This window comes from Tyto alba, unplaced genomic scaffold (assembly GCF_018691265.1).
Source record: "Tyto alba isolate M040663 unplaced genomic scaffold, T.alba_DEE_v4.0 Super-Scaffold_14, whole genome shotgun sequence".
In the NCBI taxonomy this organism is placed as follows: domain Eukaryota; kingdom Metazoa; phylum Chordata; class Aves; order Strigiformes; family Tytonidae; genus Tyto; species Tyto alba.
In genome coordinates, this window is record NW_024881276.1 from 25767040 (window position 1) to 25779954 (window position 12915).

General features: G+C 39.5%; 1 protein-coding gene across 1 annotated transcript; it reads left to right on the forward strand.

Moving 5' to 3' along the window:
• LOC116965893 (histone H4 transcription factor-like) lies at positions 1-12337 on the forward strand. The gene is made up of 7 exons (XM_033011417.2): positions 1-36; positions 3818-3970; positions 4910-4987; positions 7714-7834; positions 8845-8983; positions 9772-9887; positions 10516-12337. The coding sequence occupies exons 2-7, from the start codon at positions 3868-3870 to the stop codon at positions 10910-10912; spliced, it is 954 nt and encodes a 317-aa protein (XP_032867308.2). The 5' UTR covers positions 1-36; positions 3818-3867; the 3' UTR covers positions 10913-12337.
• The last annotated feature ends 578 nt before the right edge of the window (positions 12338-12915 follow it).

Genomic DNA, 12915 nt, shown 5'->3' on the forward strand with positions numbered 1-12915 from the left:
CAGATCAGAAGAAAGCTGTTTATTGTCACTGGAGAGGTAGTTCATATACATTACAAAAATCTATTTCAAAAAGTACTTCACTGCAGTGTTTCTTATAAAATTCACTTAGTGTGCTACATTTTGCATAGGAACTTGTGAGAGACGTTCATATATTTTTTCATCTATCTTAAATAGTTGCAGAAACATTTCTATTTTATAGGCACTGTGATTTAAGTAGACTAGTTCCTATCATCCATGGGGTCGAATGCCCTCAACTCCCAGAGAGTCTAAGTTGAGAACTGCCGGTACTGGACAGGGTTGCGTTTCCTCATAATTTTGCCTGTGGTTGACAGTTTGTATAGCATTCGAACAGACTTTCAACTTATATTCTACCACTCAGGATCAGGGTGGTCTCCCTCACAATCATCATTCATGGTGAGCTTACTCATTGCTTTCCCTCAGCTGTTCCCTTCAAATCAAGGGAAGCACACCTATTGCCATCCTAGTTTTTCCTCAACTCTGTGGTGAGAAAGATAATTTTTAATGCATTCTCTATATTGCTAGCTACCTCTTGTGTTAAAATTATTGTCATAGGCTTCAAAGCTGATGTTCTGCCTTTGGCTCTATTTTAGAAGCCACATTCCATTGACACTCTTTCATAGCAGATGCCTTGATTGTTTGAGTAAGGGCTAAACTATGGACTACCATTTGATGTGCATGCCATTTGGCTTCAGACCTACAAAGTGTGTGAGCAGAATCTCTCCAGAAGAAAAGACTTTCTAGTGAAGAATAGTGAGACAATTTGTGGGGCTCTGTTCCTAGAACAGATCATTCAGTGCTTGCTCTAAACCAACCAATTTGGCTACATCTTGTAAAATGTGTCAACGAAGTCCAGGTTTGATTGGTATTCTCTTGGTGACACCTCCCCACCCCACCCCCCCCCCAGATACGTGTCTTATCAATTTATGGGTTAAAGTTACTTTTTGGGTTAGCTATTTACTGCAATGATGACAAAATCCCGTCAGTGGGTGCAAAGCGACATCGCTGTGTTCCTTTTTCCTCTTGAGATTAGCTGACAGGTGCACTGTTTTTTGGCTGGGGAACACACTCCAGTGACCTGATGATGTAGAATCTGTAGTCCTTAGAGGAACAAAAATCACACATCACACATTGTATCTTTAGAAAATATTGCTTATTAGGACAGGTGAAGAGACTCTGACTGTATAGCCTAAATAACAGAACGGGGAAAAGGGAAATGCAGAAGGAATATGTTATGTCTTCAGACAAGTTTAAGAAATGCCCTGCAGTTAGAAAACATGATTTCACTGTTCCTATGTCTGTGCTAGAAAGGATGAGAAGTAATGAGTATCAGTTGTAACTAGAGGGGTGCAAGTTATAAGTTAGGAAAGCCATTTTAATAGGGTATTTTTAAATACTGGAGCAGTTGCCTGTTGAAATTGTGGAGGTTGTCAATCACTGGGGAACTGAGAAGACCTCTTCTGAGACCAAAGTGTAATTGATCCTGTCTCAGAATAAAATACAGGGTCTGTTTTAATCTCTGATCTTGATATTCAGGGTGTGGTATACATCTGAAAGTGACATGCAGAATCACAACGTCCAGGCACTGAAAGACAACTTTTCATTCACATCCCCAAACTTAACAAGCCAGTAAGGTCTCATTTCTGTAAGGAAGCAGTTGTCATGGGACTGGGACAACAGCTAGAAAGTGATCAGTCTTCTCCAGGGACCCTCAGTTTACTGGTTGGTGGTCCTGAGTTGGTTTGAATTTGTGAGGGTTCAGTAAGAGTGAGCTGTTCCGCATGGGAAGGCGAATTGGGAGTTAAAGGTGACAGGCAGGCAGGGACCTCACTGACAGGGTGCAGTCTCACAGAACCTGAACAAGAAGACCAGAGCAGGTCTGGTGGTGCTAGCCAGGGTCAGCCACAGCCCTGTGATCACCGGCCAAGTCCTCTGTGACAAGACAGGTCTGAGGTCAAGCTGGGAAGTCCAGATAGCAAGTCAGAGGCAGGGCCAGTGAGGCACAAAGGGTGGGTAACTGCAGCTCCCAAGCCAGAGGGCACAGGGTGAGTGAGTGGAGGCCCCAGATGAGGCTTCTCACTGCTCCGTCTCACAATTCAGCTGTTTTCACAGAAGTGTGATTGAAGCTTTAACAGCATCACCATAGGGCTACAGGCTGGTCAGGGCAACCAGACCAATATACTGGTATACTCAGGGCCCTGGCAGAGCTCACAAAGGAAGGATGTAAGAGACATTCAATCTGACATCCTGTATATCGCATTTTGAATCTGGAGTTGAACAGAGACAGAAATCTTCATGTTGCATAGGAAGAATAATCAGTTTTACAGCTTCTGATGTAGATGTGGGAACTTGTTCTTTTTCTGTAGCCCCTCCTGGTCAGAAGTATTCTGCATGCAGTTGAGGTAAAAGAGACACTGATTAACCTGTTTCCTCACTATAGGCATAGTGAGGTTTTAGGATTTCCTTAGTCTTAATAAGGAGTCTAGAGTTCTGTCCCTTTACTAAGTATGTTAATCTGGAGCTCAGAACTTCTTTCCAGGAAGATGCCTATATTCTACCCATTGGAGTGGATATGGGTTGTTACCAAGGCTATTACATTCTTGTTTTACTTGAGCAAATGTCCCAATGAATAGTAGAAATGGAACTCATGATGCACTTGCTTGGTTAAATGAAATAGGCTAATCCTTTTTGTTAAATGAATTTTATGTATTAATTTCTGAGACCTAAAGGTATCCAACCTGTCGTTGAGTTTGATTCACTTGATTACTTTTATGAGGTATTATCCACAAAAGAATATTTTGTCTTTCCTCACCTTTTGCTCTTGAATTTGATTTTAGTCCCCTTGATTTTTAAAAGTCTTTGATTGGGTTTAGGCTGTTATTTCACCTTTCTAAAAGGGAAGCTTTCTGCATAGCTGTTACCTTTGCTAGGCAGATGAGAGAGACTTGTGACTGTGGCTCCTTATGCGAGAGGGTAGGCTTCACATCTGTCTGAATCTGAGGGATTCCTTCACATCTGTCTGAAGTTTTTTCCTGTAAGTAGTTCTCAATTTACACCAATACACTAACCTACTAGGGATTTTCCCTTATTTGTCACATGTCAATAGCCAGAGCTTCTACTTACGCTGATAAAACTTGCACTGTGTCCACAGTACCAGACTGTTCCTGAGCTTAACAGATCTGAGGACATAGCTATTTATATGCAAGATTGTTTGGTGGATAGCTGATTGCTTGTGGTTAACCACTATGTGAATGTGTATGTAGAGACAGAAAATGTGAAGATAAAAAAAAAAAGAGGTCAGCAAGCAGAGTTCTTGGAGATGTACAGCTGACGTGTTCACTACACCATCTTGTTCTCCCGGCTCTCCAGAGACCGTGAAGATTGCTGGAGTTCTGTGATGGGGTGGGATGCAACAGGAAGAGTGATCAATGTTATCTCTACACTACTGTATGAGCAACCGTTTGGCATCAGAAGCCTCGACACATGAGGGTGGAAAGCAGAGCAGGATGCTCTCTGCTGATCCAAACCTGAAGTTTTTGTAAAACACACGTCTGATATGTTCTGAAGAATTCTGATTGCTGCCAAATAGTCTGGCTTTGGCATGGATATTTGTGGGGTTAAATGTCATGTGATGTTTGTAATGGTACCGGTCTGATTTCCCTTTTTTTCCTAGAAGAAGATTTTTGTGTGTTTCTAAAATTATAACAGTAAGACGTAAGTATGTAATAGCCTTTTCTGTTTCTACCTGAGAAAGTGTACAGTACTCACGTATAGCTTTTTTTCTGTTTGCTTGGTTTAGATTGCTTTGGCGTATTTAAAGGAAAACATAAGCTATGGGATCATTTAAGAATGCACACACAGGAAAGAGTTGTAGCATGTCCTACTTGTGGAAGAATGTTCTCCAGTAACACTAAGTTTTTTGATCATGCAAAGAGACAAGTTTCAGTAGACAGTAAGTGGATATGCTCTTATTTCTGTTTATATTTCTAAGAGGTTTTCATTTAAGGTGCTTTGTGATAACGTGCACATGTAATTTCATAAATATTTCTATTTTTCATATAAGTCAATTGCATGAAAGCAGGGTTTGCTCCAGGAAGGCAGTTGTTTTCATAAAGCATAGAAGTTCTTTTGACTTTGCATGTCTGATGAATTAGGGTAATGAAAGTGAGCAAGAGAACACCCTTAGATCGTGTTTCAGCAGAAAAGCTATTCACTTGGCAGCTGTGGCATCGCACTGCCTCTCTTCCCTTGGTGCCCATGGCACAGCATGACATTCTACTGCCAATGGGAAACTGCCTGTGAATGGCGAAGACGTTTGATTACTGAAGAGAGAACCTCCACGAGACCCAGGCTTGGATTACAAAATCTCTGCAAGTAATGCCAATGAGCATTCAACTGCTTTCAAGTCAAAAGGCAATTTTTTCCTCTTCAGCTTTGCTTTTCCAGTAAGTATTTTCTTCACCAGAACACTCCCTACCTCAACCAACTGTGTATTAGTTGGCATGTTTTCCTGCATACTAAAGAGGAAGTGAGAGGTGGTTGTTTTTTTCTGTTTTTAAGTGCTTGGAATAGATTTAGGAATTGTGGATGTTTTGGTGATGGAAAGTAAGTGCATTCTAGGTAATTGGCAGAAGAGCTCAAACTTCAAACTCTTAGTATTTCGAACAGATTGTTACTCTGTTTAGGATAAAATGAACTTATTGATAAACAAATCTTTTCATTAAGCCTAAACTAAATTTTCTTCTGAAGACTGTTAGTAATGAAAAAGAATACTGAAACTGTCTCAGTGCTGTGTTAGTTTATTCATGAAACTGGCAGCTATAGGTTATTAATTAATAAATGTTTCGTAAGTTATTTGTATTGCTACTAAATAATTTCTATTCAAATTCAGAACAGATATTTGTTTGCCAGAACTGTCAGAAACATTTTGCCAATGAAAGGTTGCTACGAGATCACATGAGGGGACACGGTAAGTCAGAGCTTTTTAAAATAAAATGTACTTTTCTCAAGATCACCTTGTACATAGCAGGTTTGATAAACTACAGAGTTACAAGTATTGTTATATCAGCCAAGAAAACTAATATATGAAACTAGGGTGACTGTATTATGAATTCTGGAAAGTAAGAATCTGCCAGTCCCTCTGAAGCATGGAAATTCCCTTCTTCATGCTTTCTGATCAAAAAGTTTAAGGGGCTTTTCTGTTCTGCAGTAGTTCCCATGCAGATGCTTTTCCTTCACTTGCATCTCTGTTTACTTGCTTTCATGACTAGGGGCATGGTTAGAGCCAAAGCTATGTTTTAGTTTGGGCTGCTACTCTGCTCACCTTGCAGTGCATAATCAGCCTCACTCAAATAGTGTAGTCCTTCGTTGACCTAACCACAATCTCCCTGAGGTCCCCAAATTATTCCCACAAGTTATACCACAACAGCTATGACTTGCTGGGAAAGAATCCTACAGCATCTAAGCACAAGGAAACGTGATATTGCTGTTGGACATACAGGAAATGCAGACGCCGAGAGGCGGGTGGGTCTTTGCTTTGGGAATAGGAATATTTGAACCATGTCTCCCGACCTGAGTACCAGTCATTGAGGTTGTATAAACATTCAGGTAGCTTCGTGCAGACTTGCTCAGTCAAGGTAGATTCTACTTTCTACTTGCATTCTTAATGAAACATGATTTTTCTCTCTCTGCAAGTCAACACATTGGTGTGTAACAACTATGCATGTGATTTGGTGCCTACTATGAGCTACCAGGACTGGCCGTGTTTGTATTTAAATGGCTTTATAGTTGACACATATCTGACTAAAATATGTTTATTTTCATATATTATTAGAAAATAGATAATTATTTTTGCTTTGTTTACTAGATTAGTTTTATTCCTTTGTCTCAATGTGATTTTGGATAGAAATTGGAAATAAATACAAATTCAGATTTTTTTGGTTTTGTTTTTATTAGCTAATGAAGCAGCTTAAATATGCTGTTGTTTTTGTGGGGGTTTTTTTATGTGTTTTTTTGTTAAAGCATATCACACATTAAGATAGATTTGATATATTAAATAAAGCACATGGCTAATGAAACTGCTTGTTTCTGGTCACTCTGGCTGCACTTAAACCTTTGTGACTTGTACAGTGTGCCTGGCTGTCCTTGTCCCCTGATAATGCAGACTGTTCTGCTTGTGTAGCCAGGGAAAATCACAAGGTGGCTGGACCTAGGAACAAGGATGTTGTGAACCCGTGTCATGTCCCAGTAAGACACAGTGAACCAGCTGCAATGTGAACTTGGCTGAAGGAGCTGGGCGGCATTCCTGGGTCCAACTGTTTAGGTGCAACCTAAATCCCTTCAGATAATAGAGCCAGTTACTTCCCCAGTTCATGATTCAGCTTTCTTTAAAAGTTCTGGCAGTATATGTGTCTGCATATTAGTGCAGGCTGCCAGTTCAGACATGACGTTTTCAGATTCTTACCCCAGTGTATTTCATAATAGCTTGCTGGTATAGATAAATATTAAAATTTTGTTTTAAAAAGCTTGACTGTCTAGAAGAAATTATTCTGAAATTAACAGTGATGTGAATGCAAATGCTGTAGGTATTCGGAAATCACTCCCTACATGGACATACTTACATTCCAGCCAACTAAGCAAACTGTTGGATACTCCCATTTCCAGAGACTGCTGAACTTCACTGATGCAGTTTTACAGATTGTTATTCCAAACTAGTTTTCCACATGAAGCTATTTATTTTAGGGAGAGGAGAGGAAAAAAAAAAAAAAAAAAAAAAAAAAACAACCCAAAACACAACCATTTTTCCTGGTTTAAGACAAACCATGAGTAAAAGTGCCTATGCAGGAAATCATTCCAGAAGAGTTACAGTGCATTAAATTTTCTTCCTTTTCTGAGAAAACATGAGCACTTCAACTGGATGTTTTCCTTTAGCCACCTGTAAAGCACTAGGCTGATTATAAAATAATGCACTGTTTCAAAGTCTTAAATATAACAGATTTTTGTCCAAATCCGAAACTTCTTTATTGAGACTATTCCTACTGCATTCATCAGGTTGCTGATTCATATGCAGCAAATCAAGCACTTGTTCAGCTTAAGATGAACAGGCCTGCCTGCCAATCTGCCAGAGGTTCTCCCCAGTTCGAGTCGTCAGAGCGAACCAGTGTCTCGGCCGTTGCAGTTCATAGCCTGGCAGTTTAGCAGGCGCCCAGCATTGTTCTGCCTTAAGCAAATGCATCCAAATGTGAAATGGGGAGGCGGAGGACAGACACATATTCATTCGGCCACCTCTTTAAGAGTTGGTACTACCTTAAACACTAAAAGTAGATTTGCCAGTGCTTGTCTGCTAGAAGGCCTCTGGACAACATCCACTTTTTAGAAATCTTCCCAAAGCGCCAAGGGCAAGACAATAATCATCCTTTTTGTTAGAGCCTGGAGAGTGAAATGTGATCCTCTACACCTTTTTCCCCATACATCTATTTTTTGAAAGTCACTTGAAACATTGTAAGATTGACTATTATTTCACTACTCTCTTTATTGTACCTGCATTCCATTTTTACCTTTTTTATTATTATTATAATCTGTTAATTTTAATATGATATTTTAATACATTTTTTTGTCACATGTCATAGCAGACAGTATCCTGGTGAAGCTGATACAGAACTGAAAGTATCTTTCTTTTTGTACTATCTCTTCTAGATAATCAAGTTGCATGTGCCCTTTGTGATATGGTATGCACAAGTGTCTCCTCACTGAAGGCACACATCAGATTTCGACACTGCGATGAACGTCCTTTCCGGTGTCACCTCTGTGACAGGGGGTAAGAAAATCTGGGTCTTGTAGCTATGTGAGCAAAACTGTAGAACCAAGTTAGTGTTTTACATAGGAGTTAGTAAAGAAAGGTTTTCAACCACAAAAATAATCAACTGTTCAATGAAGAAATCTCATAGATCATCTGCTGTTCATCTGCCTTCAGCTGCTGAGACACAGTAGTTCATAAACTTCTGGTGCAAGTAGGGCTGATGTGTTAAAAAGTGAATTTTCTTGGCAAGGTTATGTGTACTACAAAATGGTCATCACAACAAGTTGAGATGGGTAGCACTAGTGCCTTAAACTGTGGGGTCTGCCATTCTAAATGATTGTTGGCTGTTTGCAGGGAGCATCACAGCCTTCTTCTTTGACTGATTCTTTTTGCCACAGGTTTACTAGACCTTCTGCTGTCTGGCACGCTCATTTTTCTGTGGTGGTTTCTTTTCTGCTTTCACCATATGATGCCACACAGCAGTCGGGGGGGGGAAGGTGGCATTGTAATGTGATAGACCAAGTTGCATATATAAGCATTGGCAAAGTATGTTTCACTTTGCCAGAGGAGAAGTCTAGCCTTTGCATGCTGGAAGTGGGATAAAGTGAACAAATATGTAAGTACTTTTGTGTTCACACTGTGGGCGGACAGAGGAAATAATCTGAATTTCTAGACCAGAGAGGATGAAGTGACTGGTCGATAATGGACAAGAATTTTCTCTACGTGAACAGAAAGAGAAGGTGATGCCTTGCAACATGGTTGTGGAGAAATTATCTAGACTTGGGCATGGTGTGGATGTGTGGGAAGAAAAAGGGAATAGAAAATGAAATCTAGAGCACATCAAAGAGATGCCTGTACTATCCCCTTTTCACAGGTGGAAAAAATGAGGTAGAGAAGTGATTTACACATATTCCACTTTCACTTGTCATTGTCAGAGCCAAAAATTACTACCTCACAGTCCTAAACATTAACCACAAGACTACTCCTCTGTCCTATTATATCTGTTATTTGTTTTACCTTGTTTTCAGTTTTAAGAATGCGTATGATCTGCATAAACATGTTGAAACACACAATGATTCAGATGCCTACAGCTGTGATGCTGAAGGATGTGGTTTTACTTCACGGACTTTACAAACTTTGAGACAGCATTACAAGAGAGCACATGTAGTGAGTATATTAAATAGCAGAATAAAATATATTGCTGTAAGTGAGACTAAAGTTTCAAATGTATGTGCGTTTGGTTTCTTGTGAGTTAATGAAATGTTTCATTTTTGCATCAAATCAAGTATTTGCACACATTTTTAAGACTCTTGCAGGTATTATGCAAATACCTGACTCATCCTTACCTATAGATTTTGTGTGCTTACATTAGGTGCGTGCAGTTGCATACTCACAGTCTTGAACTCTGGCCAACCTTCCCCCTTTTTTTTAAAAAAAAAAAACAAACCACCATGCCAATCCAAATCTCAACAGCAAAATATTTCAGAGGTTAAAAAGCAGTGTCATCTCTCTCCTCATGTTGGTACTCTATTCTCAGAACTAATATGTTATCTGAAAATAGAGAAACTATAAAGTGTGTAAAGCTTACATCTGGCCACAACATTAAAACACAGCTTTGGATGCTATAGTTCATGCACACTTGTTGTCTGTTTCTTAAACTTTCCGAGTTATGATCACTGCTATGTTGTAAAACAAATGTATTTTAGTGGAAGCTATGTGTCACACTGCTGTTGGAGATACCTGCAGTACTAATGGCCAGTGAAGAGAATTTCCCTGTTCACTAGGGTTCCTTAATCAGAGAAGTTCTAAAACCCACAAATTTCAAGTATTTTAGGAAGTTAACTTTCAAGAGGTTTTCAGCTAGTTAGTGTGGTTTTCCCCTTTTCAACAAAGGATTAGCTTTTGTCACATATATGCGCAAGCCTTCAGTGACCCTAACATTCTTCCTTTCCAAGAGTGGTGGCATTCTGAAATATGCATGCCACATCTGTCAGAAATGTTTCTCCTGGAGTTATACGTTGACCCTACATCTTCGAAAAGCTCATAAACTCAGCAGTCATTCTCGTTTCAGGTATGTTACCAGTTGATTCTTGTTCAGATCATAAAATATTTTTTTAAACACCTTAAGAGATCCAGATATTTAATGAAATGCTCTCTTAAGTTTGGTTCCATTTTAAACATTCCAAGCATAAAAGAATTTACTACTTACATTTCACTATCATGATGGAAAATCTAGCACAGAGGTGGTTAAACCAAGGAAAAAAGGTCTTTTTGCTTTTATAGCATTTACCAATGTGAAATTCTTGTAACCTAGACTGGTGAAAAAATTTCTTTGACCCTGCAAATTGTATCCACAAAAGGGAGCACATAAATATATCAACAGTTTCTGTAGTATAAACAAGCCATGCTCTCCATTTTGGGACAAGAAAATCCAGTGAATAAAATGTGATTATAAATAGGTATTTCTTATTTTCTATTATGTGATGTATATTGGATAAAAACTACTTATTGGAACCTTCTTGCAGGTGTTCCTTCATATAGAGTGTAATTTGTTTGAATGCCACCTAATAAATAACAATCTAGTTAATCTTTTAATTGCTGACATTCTCAGCCTTGGAAATCTAATTAGATGTTATTTTCTGCTGTAAATGCTATGTTTGTAACTTGTATTTTCAGTGTTTTCAATTTTATTTCCTTAGATATAAAGAAGATGGCAAGGGTCATATGAGTTTGAATTTAGCAGCATATAATGCTGTCATGGGTTTAGGTCAGGCTCTTAATAACAAAATGGTAACAAATCAGTCTTCACCAAGTCAAAATAGTCTTGGAAGAAGAGGGGACTCTTGCGAAAGAGACACTTCAACAGTAGAAACACTTTTCACACAACTTCAGCCATGGTCACAAAATCCTGGAGAAAATGTTCTGGTAGAAACAGAGACTTCCATGTCAGAGCCTGTGTATTCTGAACTTCAAAGTGTTGTACAGACATTTGAAAACTATTGTGCTTCTGCTAAATTTGATGAAGCAATACCAATGAATGTAAAGGAAAAACTAGTAGAAATGGAACTGGGCTTGGGAATTAAGATAGCTTTCTAGAAAAACAGTCTTTTTGTGGATTTTTACTGTGAAAAGTATATTCTTGAGGTTTATTTTTTAAACAAAATCTATTTTAAAGTCTTCACTTTTATCCTTGTCAAATCTTCTATATGCTACTGTTTTCTCAGTTTTCATGTTAAATTACTCTAATGTGCTTAGAGAATATATGCAAGTTACAGTATTATGCACATATAATACTTTCACTTATAACCTTTTGGAGAAGAAACTTCTAAGTTCTGTATATTCCTATAGCGCATATATATATATATATGTGTGTGTGTGTATTTATTTATTAAAAAAATATAGCCCATGGGGGAAGTGTGAGCCAATACATGAGTTGAACAGTTTGAACCATCCCATTTTTTATTAGCCCACTAGGTTATTTATTAGTAACCAGATAACAGCTTGTGAGACGAATATAAAAAATTCAGAATTGTGGCAGTTTTCTTAGCTTTACTTAGTGACTTTAAAATTGTTTAAATAGTTATTAGAGAGATTTTATTATTACAATGGACTTTTAAGCTACAATGTATTGTTAAATGAATACATTTAAATAAAAGAGAAGGTTATGCCTAAATAAAACAGTAAAAGATGTTCACAGAGCTGACTTTAAAATTTCCATTATACGAAAAGGTATATAAATCCTACAGTAATTTGTTGGGTGCTGCAGGTACAATGATGAGAAGGTAAATGAATTATATTGTCAGCATAGCTAAATGTACCTAGCTGTATTTTCATAAATAATTCCACATAGCTATAGTTATTCTGGAAAAGTGCTTGGCAAAGACATTTGTTTGATTCTTGTATAAAGAGCGTAGACAAAAAACCAGGTATCTCTCATCACAGTAAAAATGAATTACAATGTTTGAAGCATTTTTTCAAAGCAAGAACTGATGAGCCCTCCAAATAACGTTAAGACTTACACACTGGAGAAGGTAGTATTCAGTCAGCTAGAAGACTGACTTACCCTGTATTAGCTACTCCAGGCCGGCGTCCCTTGAGGACCCAGAGGTTCTTAGAGAAGGGCTTCATGTGCCACTTCGGAAGCCGCTCTCAGCGCACACGGGGTGCAGTATTGCATCACTGCTGCCTACTGAATGTTCCCTCCTTTCTGGAGACAAGGCGATACTGAGAGCCCGGGACAAGCAATCAGCCTGCACACAGCCGAGCCCGCGGCCAGCCAGAACGGGCTATCAGACAGACTGGGAATAGTCTGAACAAAAATAGGCTGTCTGACATTGAAGTGAGCTTGCCACATAGCCCCAAGGATTCTGGGGCACTTTTTTGGGGGGAGGATTTAAACTGTGTCTTCTGTAGAAAGCTGTCTCCCCTGAGGTGGCCCCTCACCATCTAACTGCCGGCTGCTGTTGCATGTGAGGTCGGTGAGGCCGTGCTGGGCCTGTGTGCGGGATTAGGGGAAGGAAGGAAGGAGCCCAGTGCTCTGCCCAGGGCCCTCAGGAAGGCCGGCAGGAGCAGGTGAGGAGGTGGTATCAGCAGAGGGTCCGTTACGCTCTTACATGAACTGTTCCTTCAGCTTCCTACGCTTGCTGTCACAAGGAGCGTGGGGGTGAGCGAGCCAGCTGGAGGGTCTGTGCCATTCTGTTAGAGCTGCATTACACAGGGGAGCAGGGCTTGGGGGAGAGAGCCCTAAGTAATGCCTCCGACATGGCACCGGGGCTCAGACAGCAGCGCTCGCTGCTGCTTCAGTCTAACAGCCTAGCCAAAGGATGTCTAGGATGTTTAGCAATCCTGGCCAGAGAGAGAAAAGGAGTTTAAGTCCCCTGTCAAAACTATAGGCAGATTAAAAGTGATGGCTGTAAAAATCTCCTTCCACAGCTGTCCACCTTGTTGCTGCCTTGAAAGTTCCTGCCTTAAAAGTTCCTGCCTTAAAAGTTCCTGCCTTAAAAGTTCCTGCTTTGCAGGCAGCTGAGATCTTTGTGTTCAGGTTTGAGTATTATTAAATATGCTGGGCTGTAATTTGTGGCAATTCAGCTGATGTTTCA

Coding starts and splice junctions, on each gene's coding strand:
- LOC116965893 (XM_033011417.2), top strand. CDS start 3,868: ATGCACACACAGGAAAGAGTTGTAGCATGTCCTACTTGTGGAAGAATG. Junction 3,971..4,909: donor GAGACAAGTTTCAGTAGACA/GTAAGTGGATAT, acceptor ATTCAAATTCAG/AACAGATATTTGTTTGCCAG. Junction 9,888..10,515: donor AGCAGTCATTCTCGTTTCAG/GTATGTTACCAG, acceptor TTATTTCCTTAG/ATATAAAGAAGATGGCAAGG.